This window comes from Rhinolophus hipposideros, assembly GCF_964194185.1.
Source record: "Rhinolophus hipposideros genome assembly, chromosome: 4".
In the NCBI taxonomy this organism is placed as follows: domain Eukaryota; kingdom Metazoa; phylum Chordata; class Mammalia; order Chiroptera; family Rhinolophidae; genus Rhinolophus; species Rhinolophus hipposideros.
In genome coordinates this window covers 51,346,589-51,365,607 of record NC_138050.1, presented here as the reverse complement: position 1 = coordinate 51,365,607, position 19,019 = coordinate 51,346,589, and the positions used below count along the sequence as shown (strand labels likewise).

Below are 19,019 nucleotides of genomic sequence, written 5' to 3'. Positions count from 1 at the left end.
ATTACAGCGGTGCTTTTGCGGGGAGACGTCGAGTCATGGGTGAGCCGACTGGTGGGTATCCCCAGGCCGCACCTCTCCACGCTTCAGGCGTGAGAGCAGGGATTTATCCTGGTGCAGCCGCTGAGTCCTGACACAGACAAGAGGCCGCTTGGCCCGTGCACTTGGCCAGAGGACGTCCTGGGGGAGGAAGATGCCTGGAATCACAACCTGGTTTCTGGCTGGGGGCAGTGCTGGGACAGCTGGCAGCAAGGGTGGCCGTGTTAAGTTCCTGTTCAGAGTCCATAGGCCTCAGGTTTGACAGCTGCTCTGTGAGTCTCCTTGTGTTCTGGGAGTTTATGGAAAAATCCCTAGATTATATTGAGAGAGGGAGAACAAAGAAAAATGCATCCTATCTGTGCTTTTGAGGGATGCTATAATGAGGCCTGGTTTAATACCAATAGGAGACTAATGAGCTTATCTAAAAATACATGTCCTGAGTATCATTTTACAGACCTAGACCTCGATGATGAAATTCAGGGCTGAAGAAATAAGCCTGGTATAGCAATAACGTGCTGTTTCCTCCAGTCTTTGATGAAGTGGGTTCTGGGAACACACGCTAATTCAGTCATTTAGTACAGCCTTTTTTTTTGCCTGCCCTCATAAAGAAAACAATTTCACATTTGCGATTACGAAGGTAGTAAATGTAACCCACTTGGGTTTAAACAGAGAAGTCTATGATGGTCTCCTTGTTTTTACAACAGGCTTTTCATGTTTCAGAATTAATTTTTTTCTACACAGAATGAAATTGGAGAAACTCTGAGATGGTTTTAGAAAGCAGAAAGTTACAGATTAATTAAAAGTATTGACCTAAAATATCTTGCTTTAAAAGACGTATTGTACAAACACCTGGTATAAAATTCAAAAGATAAAAGGGATATCTTTTTCCCTCGTATAATCAGCTCTCTTTTTTTAGCTCTGTGCTTTTGGTGTATAAAAAAATTATCTTCAGAGTTCATTGTGAAACAATTAGGAAATTTGCCTGTGGTATCGAGCACAGCCTGACTTGCAGTAACTTCTAGATGCTGCTTTCCTCACATAATCAGCTTTTCAGAGTTCTTTTCTCTTGGTATTTAATAAATTATATTATTTTTCAACATAGAACAATTGGAAAATTCTCCTTCGTAATTGATACCTGGCTTCTCTTGCCTGCAGTTTCGTACTGTTTTAGGAGGGACTGGATTTCTTGGGAAGAGCAAGCAAGGATGGATCAGAGGTGGCACACGGCCCACACATGTCACAAGCCTATGGGTCTATGCTGATGGCAAGAGGGTGAGACTTCTGGGATGTATGTCGTCTGGGTGTCGGCATTGGCTGAACCCAGAGGAGAGGTTCACCCGTAGGCACCTTCTGACTCAAATGATTATCATGGTTAGGGGATTGGCCATAAATAGTACAAATGCTGTGTCTACATGGCATTGGGCCTGGAAAGGTGTCGGCCGTCAGTAAATATTTGCTGACTGGCTGCAACTCCTGCAGACCCAGCTCTGCGGAAGGACTTGTATGTATTCAGAGGCTGACTGGCTTTTCAGTTGATGCATAGTTCATGGGGGCCATTTAGGTGTGCTACCGATGATTTGGAAACTCCCGAATGAAGTGTTGTATTTACCTCTTCCTAGTACAGGCTGTTTGAACTTAGGATGCTGTGTATCACAACCCTGTTTGTACACGATCCAGTTTTAAAGGGAATTCTGGTTTGATGGAATGAAACCAGTGTGCTTCCTCAGGTTCTAAAATGCAGCACCTTTTAACGCACATGCTTGACCTGTGCACCCAGGGCTTCTCTTAAGTCACATCATGTCACCGAGGGCCCCAGGGGGAGACAGTGAACATGTTTGCTAGGCAATGAGCCCGAAGGTCATTATGCCTGTCCCTCGGTGGGTCCTGATGTTTCCAGCGCCCCCGCGCCCCAGCTCAGCCCTGCCCCGCGCCTGCCCATGGTTCATCCTGCGGAGGGATTTGTCATTCCCAGGTTTTTCTGTGTGGCCGCAGCCTCTTCTCAGCATAAGCTGTGACTTTGTAGACCCCGTTGCATCACAGCCCTGTCACCCCAACAAGCATTTCTGTCACAATCATTGGATTCTCCATTTAGCAGAATTTCCACAAGAAATAATTTTGAAGTACTGAAAAAGTTTGGGTAGTATTTCTCCTGTTTACAAAAGTAATGTTAATTTTGCAAAAGTTAGAGAGTTCCAGGAAAGTAAAAAAAAAAGAAAAAAAACTCATCAGCTGGTTATCCGAGAGGAATTGTGGGGATTTGGTAGTATATTTCTGTTGGATTTTTCCTTAGTCACATGAAATAAAGACATGTTTTACAAAGATGTAAATGTATGTCCATTTTTAATCTTCTTTTTCTATTTAATATATTGTCATGATTTCCCCAAGTCACTTTTTTAAACCACATTATTTTATTTGACATGTTGGGAAATTGTAGATGGTCAGTTATTGAAAAAGTGAGTTAAACTGGGAAATAAAAAAGGATGCATATTAAACACATCATTTTAACTTCAAACAAATGTATATTCACTCCCCAGTTCTTTTGGCTACAGAGTGAAAGCCCTTTCTTGTTGAATAGGTCCACTTATTTGAGTCTCTTGTATAAACCATACCCATGATATCCAGTTTTGATTTCTGTAGAATAGATGGAGAACATAAAAGACGTTTAAAGACACTGATGCAACCTTCTAGATTGTTTGCAGTTTCTTCCAGGCTTTTAATAACTACAACTGGCATAAATCGATTTTTAGAGATGAGCACAGCTGAGTATTAGACAGCATGTTGCTGAAGTTTCTGGATAACAGATATGCAAATTATTTGAGAGAGTCCTGAAAGCCATCAGCATCTTATAGGAGAATGGAGAATATCAATTAGTTTGACAAATTCCGTATTCATTGTGGACATGCCTTAAGTCCCCAGTCCCCATTGTTGGGGATTCCAGTGGTTTCCAGTTAAATCTCACATTTACACAGATCCATGATGAGACCCAGGATAAATTCTGGGAAGTGTAATTCTGCATGAGTGTGCGTGGACGTGCCTGTATGTGTGTAGATGTGCCTGGATATGCATGGGTGTGCCTGGGAGTATGTGCGTATGCGAGGACGTGCGGATGTGTAGCACAAATATGCACTATGTCTTGGAGACATTATCAGATTACTTTCCAAAACGATTGTACCAGTTTATACTTGTTTCCGTCAGATTGTAGGAGAGAGCCCATCTTAACATTCCCTTTGCAACATTGAGTTCGATAATGATAATGTAAAAACCCACAAAATCTGCTCCGTTTGATAGGTAAAATTTTAAATGATGTTTTGTTTTTTGCATTTTTTGATTTAGAAGCCAAATGTTTTCCTCTTAAAACATTGTTTCACTGTGAATTGATGAACCTACCCTGTGCTCATTTTTTCATTTAGGTGTTTATTTCCTGTTGATTAGCATCTGCTCTTTATAAATTCAGGGTTTTAAGCCTTTGTTCATCATTTCACAGCAAGATAGTAACATTAGTTTGCTTCTGTCATACAGTAAGAGTTGTAAATAGAAAATCACTTTCACTATAAACCTTCAGAGAACACACCTTGAATTTATACCTTGAATTTTAAATGCAGATAGTTTTTAGGTAGTTGAAATGTTTTTCCTTCATTTGACTGATAGTATATATTCATCTTTATTTAGTGTGATCATCAAGGCTCCTTGAGGCCCAAGTTCAGAATAGTCAGTTGTCTGTGTGCGTGTAGCTTCTTGGGTAAATGATTACAGCACAGCATAAGGTCTTTTTAGCTATTGCACAACGTCTTGCTTCCTCTCTGTCAAACTATTAATGACTTAAAGTAGCTAGTATCGGTCTTATTTTTCTGTTGTTTCATTTGCTTTTCAGAAAAATCAGGGTTTGCGTGAAAGTATCTTACGCTCCCTGTATTTCTTTTTCACCTATATTGATAAAACCTAAATCCTATTTTGCAGGGAAGAGGATGAAGAGGGAGATACTTATGAGAGTTCAACCTCTGACTTTTTCTCATGGCTGAGATTGGGGATCGTTTATAAAGCCACACTTATCTTTGATCTGGTGTACTTTCAGATTAATCCAGTTAAAGAAGTTACTTATTCTTGAAGGTTATTATTCCTTTAGCATTTCTTTTGAAAATTTGTCATTTTTTAATTTAGGTACCTTGTTTGCCATGATGTGCCTCATAGAAGATAAATGTTTGCCTTAATATTGTACAAATAAGTAGCCTGAGAGGTAAGATGGCTGTGGTTGACTGGGGTGTTTCCTCCTCATTTGATGAAGCCCTGCTGATGTCCCCTCCCCCAGCACACACATGCACGCATGCTCACGCACAACTTGAGTAGGAGGGAAGTCACAAAGTTAGACAATCTCAGGGTTTTGTAACTCCAGAGAGCATTGCCGTTGTGTTTTAGTTGTAGGTGTTGCAGGGCACTGCCAGCCTGGCAGTGGAGACCACCACGAGATGTCTACCTCCTGGATGTAACCCCTTCTTGCCGTGACAAACTGGAAAAGTGGCTCCTGTGGGAGCTGCACAACCAAATCTTCCTGTGGGGGTGGCAAGGATGTGGAGGTGGGTTTCCTTGATGACTGTAGGCCCTGAGCTCTTCGTGCAGGGATGGGGGCCCTGTCCTCCCCACCTCACAGCCCTCTATTTGAGGGCCCTTTATTAGTAGTGTATGCACTGGGGTCCTGGAAACCCTGCCTAATCTGTATTTTTGAGCACTCCTCCTCCTGGGAAGCGGAAGGGCGGATGTGGGGGCCTTGTGCCCCCGTCCCCACCACGGTGCATCGTGCAATAAGAGCTGCCCAGCCCCTGCCGTCTGTCGCCTACCTGGACCCCACGCCGACTTCGACCCTGGGCCTGGCGGGCTTCAGAAGCCTGCCCTGAGTTAGGGGGAGTGCTCGTCCTTGTTCAGGCTCCCAGCCTTGGATGACTTGGTTTTGTTAAAGAGAGTTAGGTTTTGTGAAAGGGAAAAAAAGTATCCTGCAATAACTTTTCCAGTAGAGAAGTCAAATTAGTGTATTTTTTTTTCCAAATTAGCTAATAAAATTCCTAGAGGAGCAGAAACGCTCTCCACCTCCGGTTGTGTTACTCTCAGGAGAGGCCACAGGCCGCACTGCCCCCTCCATGGAGTGGTGGGGTGTGCCTGAGCGCTTGCGAAGCCACAGGACCACTGGGTTCTGGAAACTTTGTACATCAGGACAAAGGCAGTGATTCCGAGGGGAGCTGCACCGCCTGGTTGTGAGTCCCAGCTCTGCCACTTCCTGGCGGTATGACCTCAGGCAGAGTCTTCTCTGGGGCTTGGCGTCTCATCTATAAAATGAGGTAACAAGCGTACCTTCCTCTCAGGGAAGTACAGATCAAAGGACCACACGCATCACACGCTCAGCCCGACCCTGGCGACACTTGGGTGAGTTCTAAAGAATCAAACCTGAGGCTTTGAAGAAATTTGGAGTTGGTCACAGTCCTGGGCCTCTGAAATACACTTCTTGGCCATGCGTGGTTGGTCTAATCAGAGCTCTGGGGTTAGACCCCACTCCTAGTGGCATCAAGGGGACCAGCTCCTTGTTAGGGTCTGAGCTCAGGAGTGAAGTAGGCAGGCCTCCAGAAACGGGGTGCAGGGAGCCACAGGTCACCAGAGGAGGTATGGGGCAGCCGCAGGCAGCGAGAGATGGGATGCAGGGGGCCACAAACCAGAAGCGGGGGGGGGGGAGGAGGGGGGTCCACAGGCCACCAAGGGACGCTGCTACCATTGACCACTCAGGGCCTATGTGACCTGATGTGGCCCTGCTCCCTGCCTCCAGTCTTTCTATAGACAGGTCTCCCCCACCTCCCGCTTGCCCTAACAGCTAGAATGGAGAGAAATCCTATGGGGGTGGGCAGCAGGCACTCGCTCTAGGGCAGGCCTGCTGGAATGGGATTGGGGGACAGAGCCACTGACACCTGGGGCTTGCCCTTCAGGGGCTGCAGCTAGGGCACTGAGACAGCATGGGCTTTGGTTAAAGAAAAGCACTCAGTGCAGCCGTCTCATCGGTTCAGCCTTTATAAGGAACAAGAACTAATGTTCCATTGGGGAGCAACTGCCTGCTAAATCACATTCTAGCGGGCCGTGAGGAGGCCCCATCAGGACCTGCCTGGCAGGTGAGAGGACGCAGTACGTGCCCTACAGAGCTAACCCAGTGCAAGTCGGCCACAAAAGTGCCAGAAAGAGGGACATCGGCAAATATTTAAAAATTGTTTTGGAACCACGTTATGTTTTCTTCCAGGCAGTTCTGCATTTGTGCCTGTTCTAGAATAAATTTGGTATTTATTTCTGGCAGCAAGAGAGTGATTGAGGGACGCAGTCGGATTGTGGATCAGAAGAGCAGATGCTGCAGCTCCGGCTGCTTCCTTCTAGGAAGGACTAGCGAGGGAGTGAGGTACTGAAGCCAGTGAGAAGCACAGAAGCTCACATTTCGGCCCGAGCAGGAGGCAGTTCCTGCGCTGTGCATTTTGGGGTCGGGTGGAGGGTGATAGCTGAAATGGTTCAGCATTTGACTGACATTCAGGTGCAGCTTGCTGGGCAGGTTTGGATGGAAATACCAATTTATACTTGACTCCCTGAGGAGGTGGGCTCTGACGGCTCAGGCCAAAGAGGCGCTGCTGCAGAGGAACCAGAGAACCTCAGCGTTTCAGAGCCGGAAGAGACGGGCCATCTCCAACTCCAACTAAGGAAGACAGAAGTTAACCTGGGCTGTCTATCTGAGTCCCAGTTTTGCTTATCATGGAGAAGAACAACTGTCACTTGTGTGTTACTGCTGATGTCATGGCTTCCTGGCAGAGAACTCAGGGTCTCACTTGAATTTCAGAGATCCTGGCAGTCTCATCCCTGTCCTGGCACCACAAACACATTCCCCCTCTGCTCCCTGCTGCCCCTCCCCCCAACCTGCCACACCTCTTTCCTCTGAGCCTGCTGGGGTTTGTAGATTTAACTTCTTAACTCCTTAACTCCTACCTCTTCCATTTCCCTTCCCTGATGGAGTTGAGCTTTCCCCCTGAGGATATGGATCTATTGTGGGGGAAGGATTGGCATTCACCTGGTCACTTCTGATCCAGACTGTTTTGCTCCCCAGCCGATTCTGCCCTGCCTGTGCCTCAGGGCCAGCCCTCTGACCTTCCGTCCTGCTCTTTCTGCTTTCTGGCCATGGGCTTCGGCCCCATTGGCTCTTGTTCCCGTCTTGGTTTCTTTTCCATGGTGCCATGTAGGGTCGTCGGGTTTTAGCCTCCATGCTCATCTCTCCCTCGTCCCTAGATCTTGTTATCCTTGGGACTCTGTATCCTTTGTTTAGAAAACGACAGTAGTCTTATGCTTCACTCAGTTACAAAAGTACAGTAAGTCGTTGTCGGTAGGTCCTGCAGTTTTAAGTGAAACGACATATAATGAAACCAGTTTTACCACGGGCTCATTCATATAAATAAGGGTTAAGTTCCTACAGCATCTTGCCCATGTTATAACAAAACAACATTAATGAAATGACATTATGTGAAGACCTGTTGTGTAGGGTTTATTTAAAAATTCAAATGGTATCAGAAGTAAACACTCATCTGAAATCAACAGTCCAGGTGACTGTTACATTTTGCTGATCATTTGGGGGACTAACTCCCTCGCTGTGTGTTTAAGCATACACTTACATGACACGACTTGACATAAAAGAACTCACACGTTCTTTCCCCTGCTGTTTTACTCCATAGTTTGTCCTAGCTTTCTCATATTGGTAAATATAAAAACAGATAATTTAGAAAAACCGTTATGGAATGTTTCAAACGTACACAGGAGTAGGGAATGCGATGGTGACACTCTGCGTCCTTGTCGCCGTCCTGAGGACTTGCAGTTCATGGCCAGGCTGCGTCCATGCTTCTCCCCCAGCTGGTGATGGTGAAGCCGATTACAAACATGATGTCATTGCATTAAGTATTCTAATATCTCTCTCTCAAGGACAAGAACGCCTTACAAATACCCAAAACAATGAACAGTAAGTCATTAGTATTGCCGGTTAACTAGTGTTTGGGTTTCCCCAGTTGTCTGAAAATGTGTAAACTTTGTTTGCTGATAGCAGGATCTAGGATGATATTTCGTTTGATGTGCCCGCATTTATTTGATCCTGCTGATGGGCATGGAGGTTGTTTCCGGTAAGTTGCCTTTATGGAAAAGCTGAACTGTGATTCAGTACGCTTACGGGTTGGCTGTGAGGAGGGCATTTTTCAGGCAGTGTTGCTGGCTCAGAGGCATTGATTTTCAGTTCCCTGCACCTCCCTTCCCTGTCTCAAGAGTGCTCTGATCTTGTCACAGAGATTTAAATATATGTATTAATTCATTTTGTATTGTTTTTAGCATGAGGCTTGATCTGAAGCTCCTATTTGGCTGTTGCCAGTTACAACAGTCCTAGATTTATTTTTTCCACTTTATTCTTTTATCCACTTGGAATCTATTTTTTACGTGATGAACCTTAGCTCTAATTCACATTATTTTGCATAATGCTCCGTATCTCATCACTTTGTAATATTACTATAGTGTTCTTTCCATGGCAAGGACAGAAACGTATGGCAAGTGGCAAATGCAGGAAACAGGCCGGTGCATGAACAGAATGTGGGAGAGTGAGCTGCGTGGTCACCAGCGTCCTGACCAGCCTCCTGTGTCAGTTCTGTAACAGGTTCCTGAAAACTTAGCAACCTGGAACTACAATTTCTGAGGGTCAGGAGTCTGGCTTCAGCTGCGTTGGCCCCCAGCCCAACAGCGAAAGGTGTGGTGGTACCCAAGGCCCTGGGGGGCAGGACTGCGTCTGGGTTCACTTACTTGTTGTTGGTGGGATTTGGTCCCTCAGTTCCTGGCCACATGGGCCCATGGGGCAGTTCACATCAGGCGAGTGAGTGAATGAACCAAGGAAAAAGACAGGGAGACAAGCCAGCAAGACAGAAGTCTTGGTCTCCCGAGACCTGACCTGCATATTTGGTCACCAGGTTAGGCCACACTCAGGGAAGGGGATCGGGCAGCGGTGTGAAGTTCCACAGGCATGAGGCCCACTTTGATTCCTGTTTACTTTTGGTAAATGAGTGACTTCGCTATTGGTTTATATGTTAAATGTTTAGCAGTTTGATATTTTCCTACAGGAAGGTAGGTTTGCATTTTAAGTATAAAGATTTTATTGGAAAATAAGTCCATTGCACTTATCTTGAAATTAATTGCAATTTCAGTAATGCCATTTAAAAAATAAAAAACAGCCTGTGTTTTGATGCTTCTGGGCTATAAGATGTGAGGAAGAAACCCAGTGGTGTAACCATAATAATGTTTTCCAAGTCGGTGTTTGTGGTTGTGTGATTGAAGTTTTGTACTAACTGTAAACCTGTCAAAGTGACTTCATGTCGGAAAATCCCAAGGAGGCTGTCATGGGGTCCACGTTAGTACATCCTCATGCTGGTGATTGTGTTCCCAATGGTGCCGTGTGGTGCATGGCGTTGGACTGTGCTACTGTCTGAAGAACAAGTGGAGACGAAACAGGATGGGCTCCTCGTTCAACCCCTGCATGCTTCACGGCCCCTGGAGCCCTCAGGTACTGAGAGGAGAACTTGCGCATGGTCAGAGTGCCATCCACTTGTGCCAGAGAGCAGGGACCCAGACGCCAAGACTGCTTTGCAGCAGGACGCCGGGGACTGGAGGCCATGCTTGGCAGCCTGGTTTGCACCCCTTGTAGGTCCTGTTTACACCAGATCTTGTTTATATCTTCAGCAGACAGATCCTTGGAGGTGTTACCCATAACCACTCGCAATGACCACTTTGCAGCTGGCCTGGGACCCTCTTGCCTTCAGCATGGCGGTCCAGTGCCCCAGCAGCCCTCAGAACCAACCCCCTTCATCCTGGGCAGACTAGGACGTTGGTCACATGTGTGGATCTTTACAGGTTTGCGTGTCATGCTGGAATTCTTGTAAGGGCTGTCGGGTGCGGGTTGGTACTGCAGGTAGCAGTGATAGGCTGAGACTTCTGACTCGCCCAGGGGTACGCCCAGGGGTATGCTGCGGGAGAGCCAGCAGGCGGGCATCCTGGGGCTAGAGCAGCGCAGGTGTGGGGAGTGGGCGGTTCTCTCTGCAGGTGACAGGCCGGGTCTCACAACTTACTGGGGTGCTTTATAGCTGACCACACACAAATCAAACCCATAATAGTGAGATTTCTTTCAGGAAAGACAACAATAATAATTTCCTACTATAGTTAGTTGGTTCTTGCCGTACTTCATCATTGTCAACCAGTTAGGTCTTTATTTGATTTTTCAGTTGTTTTGTGGGGCTCATGCTCCACAAAGGGGGTGGTGTTTTAGAAAAGCAACGTCATGAGAAGGCTGAAGCTGTGATTCTGAGGTTTGGGGGATGGATATGGGTGATGACACCATCCCCAGATGATATATATCATAATATAATATATATACCTGAATTAGTTGGTGTGGATTTGAGACAAACTAGCTTCTCCCTGAATTGCACATCGTCATAAGTGCTTCTAGTGTAGTAGCCTTAAAGGGCCGAGTTGAGTCTTTGTTTTGTGTTGTTCGTGCCACCGTGGTCTCCCCACACCAGCCACTGTGCACGACGGGGTGGTCCCAAGGGGGAGCTGGGCACCTGTGGGCAGGGTGGAGACGGAAATGTCAGGATGCTGTTCCCACACGTAGCCTGGAGCAGGTGGAGTGTGTCAGGTCTGGGTTGGTCTTCAAGTGCACAAATGATTTTCCTCTTCATAGCAAGCAGAATTAGAAGGAATGTATTGGGAAGGGGAGCTTGGCTTAGATGCTTGGATTCAGGTTTGACTGGGGAAAATTTGTTGTGTGGTATCTCTGGGCATTGAAGAGTAGGATGAGCCACTGGGAACTGATTTGGTTTAGTCATATGTAAAAACTAGTTGACCTTGAGACTCTGTCCTACTTATATTTTTTCCTATAAGATTTTTAATGGCTCAGTTGTCAGAAATGATTCTGTTTTTCTGTAGCACCCTTCCACCTGGCTGACCAGAGGCCACGATAGCTCACTTATTCCCAAGGTTCTCGCTCCTTATGGGAAGGACTTGAAAAATGTTGTTTATAGAAGATGAGGAAACCTAGAGAAATTATTTTGGTCATGTCCATTTGTCTTTGACAGTTTGCAGTCAAGAAATTTGAACCAAAGTTCCATGCAGGTGTTAACGGTTTGCTTCAAAAATACATTAGTGACTTCCTAGTTAATGAAAAGAAACGCCTTTTTTTTTTTTTTTTTTGTCATCGTTCTGGGGCTCAGACCAACCCAAAGGTCCTTGCTCTGTTTTCAGGCCGAATCACCAGTTTGTTTTCAAGGAAGGCGACTGAATTTTCACGTCCACCTGTTGTAAGCCTCTGCCAACCCCAGACGTTACCATTTAAAATACATGTGCTGGGGTAGCTGGTTAGCTCAGTTGGGTAGAGCATGGTGCTAATAACAGCAAGGTTGCCGGTTTGATCCCCACATGAGCCACTGTGAGCTGCGCCCTCCTTAAAAAATAATAAATAAATAAATAAATAAATAAATAAATAAAAAAAAAAGATAAATGTGCTGATTTAATAAATAATAGCAGTATTTCATTACTATCTCAAGGACTTAGCTTTAAAGCCTGAAATGTTCAAATGATCTTTTTGGTGCTGATTATCATAACCAAATAAGTCATGAGATGAGGTGGCCCCACGTGGCTGCCTGCACGGAGGACCAAGGCGTTCGCCTCCATGGCTTTCTGCAGTTGTTTGCATAATGGTGACTGGTTTCTCTTCTCAATGTGTTATTTTATACCACTCTCTGACAAGGACGGTGTGTTGACAACTTCAGCTTTGTCGCTCTATCAGCTGTCGTATTTATTGTGACTGTTGTTGCTCTCTGCAGGCTGGTCTAATTGAAGCCAATGGGGAACTAAAGGTCTTCATAGACCAGAACCTTAGTCCTGGAAAAGGTAAGGGTGCCTACTTTGGAAATACGAGTTTGTTGACATATCTGTTAAGTTTGGTATATTTATGAATTGCTCTGATATGAAAGCCCCTTGTCAACTGTGGAAACCCCACTCGCGATGTCTCTTGCCTGGGAGCCGCCCCACATGTACTACGGTGGAGTAACACTCGGAACTGAGTCAGACAGGCCGCTGCACATACACATCAGTGGCTGAGTTTAGTTTGGTTTGTAAGTCGCATACTATTTTCAGAAATTCAGGAAATGTAGAAAAGTATCAAGAAGAAAACACAGGTCACTTATATTTCTTTCACCTCACGGCCGGGACCGTGCTCTCCAGGCGTGGGCTCTGTGGCCGGCCACACTGAAGCGGATGGAAGCAGACTCCAACCTAAGGTCTCACGGTGCGGTGCACATCTCAGGGGCGAACGAGTGTCGTCAGTAAGCTCTGTGTGAGAGTGTGTGTGAGTGAGTGGGTGTGAGTGGGTGTGAGTGTGTGTGTGAGCGGGTGTGAATGTGTGAGTGTGTGAAAGTGTGTGTGAGTGTGTGTGTGAGTGTGTGTGTGTGAGTGTGTGTTTAACGGTTCTTTGGGGATTAAGGTTTCTCTGCATCATTGGAGTTTGGGGAGGATAGATTAAAGCCACTTCTTCCTAGAGGGTCCCACCGTTTCCCTCCTAAAAGTGACATGTGGTAAACCTCTGAGAACATGTATTTGAGCATGCTGGTTACTTCCTCAGATAAAATTGTAGACGTGGAATTGCTGGATCCAAAGATATGTACCTTTAAAATGCTCATGTGTGACGCTTGGCTGATGGTAAAGCTGCGTTGGTGTGGGGCTTTGATACCAAGTTTGCGCAAGCCTGTTTTCGTGCAGCTTGTTACGATATTGCTGAGAGCAGACCTGTGGGAGAGCCTGTGTCATCTGAAGGAGGTTTTGCTTGCAGGGCTGGATGGAGTCGCTATGCATGTCTCCAGGCTTCGTGTCTTCTTTATCTGTGGCAGCCAGGCGGGGGGCCTAGAGGCCTTACTTCTGGGTTTTCTCATGATTGTCATACATAAAATTAGCTTTTTACTCTAACAGTGAGGCCCTAATAAGTGCTCTCTGGGTGCCTACTGTAACCGTGGGGGAATCTGAAACTAGCGCTGGGCCCCACTTGGTCTTCCTGCCGTGTCCCAGCCCCTTCATATCCATGCCTCGCTGGCGAGCGCTGGATGGGAGCCCGGCCATCCCCTTTTCCACCCACACCCTCCCCTGTGGAGCCAGGCCTCCGTGTGGCTGACGGTCTCGTACCCCATCCTCTCTGTTGCATTGGGACTTAACCTTCAGATGCTTTTGGAGGCTCCCCTTCTCTGCGGAGCCTCACGCACATGCCTGTCGGCCACCCGCACCCTCTGCCTGCACGCTTCCAGGCCTGGCTGAGCTCCTCTCAGCGCCACCCACTTCCTTCAGGACAAGGCTCCAGGCCTCGGGCCCACGCCTGGTCTCCTGTTTCTCTGTTCTGGAATGTCATTGGAGGCGCCCTACGTTTTTGCCATACTGTCGTCCTCCTTTCCCTCTTATCCAAGGATGGGCAGCCCACTGAGGCACACTTTTAGCTCCAGGTTACAAAATTTTGAGTACAGATTTTTGACATTCACAGATTGCTTGAGTGAAAAATTTAGTGTAACTAATTGGATATTTAAAATTTTCAGAAATTTGAGGTATGATGTTTTCTATTATAAAGTGATAAAGCAGAAATAATAGTGAAAAAAATCCACAAACTTGGCTCCCTTGGAAATTATGGAAGTCTTTCGTTCTGCCATTTATTTTCAATTCCTCTATTGTTTGACTACTCCCAAGTAAGCTTGCTTATGACCACACACTGGCTGTCTCCTTTTCCTTTCTGAGGAACCAAAGCCTACTGAGTCTAATCCTGCACCAAGGAGTTGAATTGGAGGGATTGGAAAGTAATAGTTTCTTGATTCTCCTGAACCGCTTTGGTGTGAGCCCGTGGGCCATTGGCAGTACTCAGTGTCCCTCCTGGGCTGGTCTGACGGCTGCAGCCCTTCCACTCAGCCTAGGCTTCTCGTTCTTCAGCGCATCCTTCCCTCCTGCCTGACTCCTCCCTTCGCCTGTGCCGTGCTGCTCCCAAAAGCTCCTGTGGGAGCCGCTGAGTGGTGTACCTGGCCTCCTGTGTCCTCCTCGCCAGGCCTTTTATGGTCACGTGCTGAGCAGTGGACTCGGCCCCGTGCCTTCCACCTTGTGGCTGTGTGTTAGGTGAGAGAAGGCACACGGTGCCGTCTCCCCGACCCCACTCCCCATACAGGCGAGGGCCACCACATTTCTTCTGCTCCTTCTGGAGAATTCGTTTTTAACAAATGGAGCCATTTGTCTCTGCTGTGCTGGCCGGAGGGAGCGGGACAACGCCATGGGGCCACTGCCCTTGTATACTGACGGACAGATGGGTTTTCAGCAGCAGTCCCCTTTCGCTCCTGATTCAGGAGTTTTAAGGATAATGGTAAGCAGTGTTGTACTAAATGAGCTGTTCACTTCGGTTATTTGTTAGTATTTCAGGAGATTGAGGAGCGCCATGAGCTTCGCACTGGAATGTCCTTGTGTCAGTGGTGCCTAGGTATTTCCTGAAGTGCACTTGGCAAAGGCTCAGGGTCACAGGAAGGCCCATGTTTGTTTGGGAGCCAGGGGAGTGGTCATGTCCTGGATGGGCATGAGGGATGGGCATGAGGAAGGGACAGAGGCCCAGGCCAGGACAGGCGGGGGCTCTGAGGGACCAGGCCGGCTTTGCTTTCTACCCTGTGCCCTGTGCCTATGGGGCCAGTTCACTGTCGGGCATTCTGGAGCAAGCCTGAGTATCGCTGCTTGGTGGGAACCCTGCTGCCGTCAGATAAGAAGCCCCGACACCCTGAGATGAGGCCACACCCAGCACCCCATTCCTGCCTCGCCTGCTCCTGCCGGAGCTCTGTCTTTGACTCACCTGCTCGCACCTGGGCCCCGCTGTGGACTCTGCCGCGGTGGCCCCATGGGGTTCTTGCCCTCACTCTGCTCCCCGCACCCCCATGCTCCTGACCACGTCACGTCACGTACTCCTCTCCTTGCTGCTGCGTTTCTAGGCCCCTGTCTCTGCCAGGGCTCTCCAGAGAGGCTGCACTGGTGGAAAGCATACCATGTATATGAAGGAGGTTTGTTTCCAGAAATTGACTTGTGTGACATGGTGGGGCGGATAGGTCTGACACATAAAGTTGACAGTCACACCCTTCGAGACTCAGAAAGTACCATTTCCCCCAGAAAAATGAGCTGAATCTACAGCCTTTGCGTTCACAGCCCCTGAAGACAGGAGCCCTGAAGACAGGAGCCCTGAAGCAGCGTTTTAGACAGTGGATTCTGTGTGCAGCTGTAGTTGCGGGGCCATCTGGGTTGCTCGCGGTTGTTTGCTCAGCGCCGTCATACTGTATGAGCCTTTCCTCGCACGTTTGTTTCTGTGCTTTAGGCAGTCACTTAGGAGTAGGAAACTAGGTCACATGGAAAATGTGTGGCTGCACATTTCGCATCCAGCCGCTCCATAACCCTCACCTATGTTTGGTGTTGTCAGGGTTTTCGATTTCACGTGTCCTGGCCCCGCGCTGCTGGGAGGTTCTGTCCAGGGCACTGTGGCCCCCCTCCACCCCCCCCAAAGGCCCTGCCCCCTGGCCCTGCCCCCTGCACCTGGTCTTGCCCCCTGCACCCCTTGCACTTGGGTCTTCCTTCCAGCCAAAAGGCTGTGGGGCTCAGGCCGCCTACCCCCACCACGGAGGCGCCCATACCCCTTCCTGACTGCTTCCTGCCCGTCCTGGGGCCACAGCTCAAATGCCCTTTTTTCTATAATTTATCTATGTTTCTGTCTGCAGTTCATCATGCTTGTTGCTTTTTCAGATGGAAAAGTTTTAATTTATTACACAAGTAATATGTACTGACGGAGGAAAAAGTACAGTGGTCACTATGGGTGCATGTCAATGTATGTTTAAGTGCACACTTATTATTTGGGGAACACTTTTCCACACCCGGTGTCCATGACATAATGCTGTGAAATGTGCTAATCCTCCCCATACTGTTGTCAAACTTCAGTTTTCTTAGCTGAGCCATTCCTGTCAGTTCCTAACGCCACCTTTTGTTACCTGGCACCTTTTTGATGGAGAGCTCTAAAACCTGCTGATTGATGCTGACGCAAACCTGTCTTTTTCCTGAAGGGCTCTAAGGCTCTGTGTGCGAGGTACGTGTCGGTCACTGTCTTCAGCTCCTCGGAAGCAGGGCTGGTCTCCACGCGCTCTTGCTTTAACCCGAAACGTTGCTTCTTGCATTGTCATCCTGTCTGACTGGTGAAAGGGCATTCTCCTGTGATGCACGTTTTCCCCTCTGCTTCAGTATTGTCTTTCAGCTTTGGAATAGGGTTCTAAGGCAGGAGACATGAAAGTTGAGCAATAAGTGGCTGAAAACTAAGTGTTGCTTTATAATTTTTGAGACATAGTAATAGCACCATCCCAAACGTACACACACGCTCACGTGCATGCATGGTGGGTGAATTCAAACTGGTCTTCCTGCAGTGATTGGGAGGGGAGAGCCCAGTTGTAGGAGCAAGTGGCAGAACTGGTTAGCCCATCCCGAGGCTGCCCTCCTGGGAACGTGGAGCAAAAGTGTCAGCTTGTTCTCCTCTCCTGTCCTGTTTTAACCCAAAAGGACACTTAAAGAATGGTAGTGACATCCTGCCTTGTAAACCTTGCTCCTGGGCCTGAGATGATGATTGTTTTTCAATTAAACGCTGGCCAAGGAACCAAAGGACCGCTCTGCAGAGAAGCGGTGTAGAAGTTGCTTGACCTGTGGATTTAGGCCTGACCTGGAGCGGATCCTGTCAGAGGGCAGCCCTTGGGCCATGGCACACCTCCGCTTGGATCCATGGAGGAGCCCTTTTCTCCCCAGTTTACACTGCCCAGCCATGATCAGCATGTCTGTGTGGGGTGGCTGTGGCTGCTGTGATGGCCCAGGAAGGAAGCGCCTGAGTGAGTAAGAACTGAGAAGGTGGTTCCAGCTGTCCCGCTGCTCCCCGACATCCCTTGTGGGCAGCACCTGCTGTCACCTGGGGCAAAACCGTGAAGACGCTGCTTGCAAGGTGGTCATGTTCTCCTGACCGTTGTGGTCATGTTAGCAAAAAAAAAAAATATTTGTGGCAAAATAGTAACTCTTAAAACATTAGGTTCTGAAAAATTTTAGTTTAGTTGAAATTATTTTTAAGAAAACACTAAATTGTGTAATTGAAGATATCCTAAAACCTGTAGCTATTAACAGAATGATTACTAATTATAAAAGTATGCTTATGTAATGTTTTTTTGTTTTTTTTTCTGTTAATGGTTATATTATAGCAATTCAGACCATATATATTCTTAACTCATTTTCTTGCCAAGAAAGGAATTCTCTCATAAAGTTACATTTGAAAATATTTTGTTATATAGTTCCTTTTAAAAAGGTCTGTAGTACATTTTACAGTTGAAACAAAATTATTTCTAGTGAGTAGATTCCTAAGCTGTGTTACAATTTAACCCATTCTGTAACTAAAACGTTAGTTCCTGCCCCCAATAATTAGGTTGTGGGTGGCAGTCTTTATTTGAAAAACGTGTTAAGCATTCTAATTTTTATGGCCAGATTAAACCAAAAATAAAATATCGTTTAATTCTTGAGATTGACAGAAAGTGACAAGTCTTACTGAGTGTCAACAGTTGGCAGAAACCAACTGGGAGAGGGACGCCAGCTGCTGGGGAGAGTATGTGGTGTATGCGTGTGGAAGCGTGTGTTTGCATGTATGAGTTTGTGGTGCATGAGTGTGCGTGCGTGCATGTGTGCACAAAGCATGGCCGTGTGGAGGCACTGTGGGGAATCCTGTGACAGATAAACTCTGGCCTGTCTGCGTGAGAGAAACCTGGGAGAAACCCGTACTCAGCCTTTCATGTCAACTGCAGCATGCGAGTAGCATACTGAGTATTTTCATATTACATCTACGTATTCATATTAGAGTAGAAGAGGAGCACAGCATTGCAGGAAGTCAGCTAGATCTCTATGGAAATGGAAACAAAGTTGCAGAATTCATTCAATATATACCATTTTCTAAATTTAAAATCCATGCAGACAGAACTTACATTGTTGGATTCATAGGTAGAGACGTATGAAAAAATGGACTGAATGCATCCATCAAGCAGTAGTAGTTGGAAGAAAGGGTGGGGCAGGTCTGAGCCGTAAGGTTAGCTCTGCTGCTCAAGTCTCTACAGCAAATACAGTAAAATAATAATTCTAGGTGTACTGGAGTAACACTGTTTGCAAAATCATTCTTTGTATTTGAAGAGTTTCTCACTCAATAAAAACACAAAAGAGAAACCCTGATGAGACGACGGATGGTGTCAGTAAGCAGATGGAAGAAAGGGGGCCCTGGCCCCAATCCACTTCTGCCTCAAAGCTTTGCCATTGCCCCCGAAACCCTCAGAGTCCTTCTCGTTCCCCCAGCTGGGGCAGAAAATGGGAGTCCCAGATTGGGGCTCTGAGCATGTTATTTTATAGAAAGGCGCATTCCCGTGGTTCTAGGGTGGTTTGTGTTGTCCTGTGTAGTGGGCATGTATGTGGCTGCACCTGCAAGTCTAGTCATAGAAGATGACCGACCGCCTGGGCCTGTCTGTCGATGGGTCGACTTCCACACATTTGACATACAAAATAAGCTTTAACGTACAGTGTCGTAAGAAATGCCTGAGCTGCTGCTGATGTTGGCAATGACTCGGCATGCTTCCGAACTTGAAGAAGGTCTGTTTTCTTTCTTCAGAGTCATTGAAAATTAGGGAATCACTTGCAAATTTACAAAAAAAAAAAAAAATCAATGTTGTCTTTTTTATGAATCAATTCAGTATTCCTGGAAATTTATTAGTTACTAATCTATCTATGAATCTGAAAAGTAACATTATCTAACTGTATTTTAAATATCCTAGTGCAAAATAGAATAACTATATTTTGAA

General features: G+C 46.7%; 1 protein-coding gene across 6 annotated transcripts in view; it reads left to right on the top strand.

Moving 5' to 3' along the window:
- Positions 1 to 19,019, top strand: part of TFDP1 (transcription factor Dp-1) — a 41,399-nt gene that overhangs the window by 5,771 nt on the left and 16,609 nt on the right. For 4 of the 6 annotated variants that reach the window (XM_081047204.1, XM_081047202.1, XM_081047205.1 and 1 more), the window contains exon 3: positions 11,940 to 12,006. The exons of the other annotated variants lie outside the window; for them this stretch is intronic. In XM_081047204.1, the coding sequence (XP_080903330.1) occupies positions 11,940 to 12,006 (67 nt within the window). The remainder of the gene's footprint in view (positions 1 to 11,939; positions 12,007 to 19,019) is intronic. 6 annotated transcript variants of the gene reach the window in all.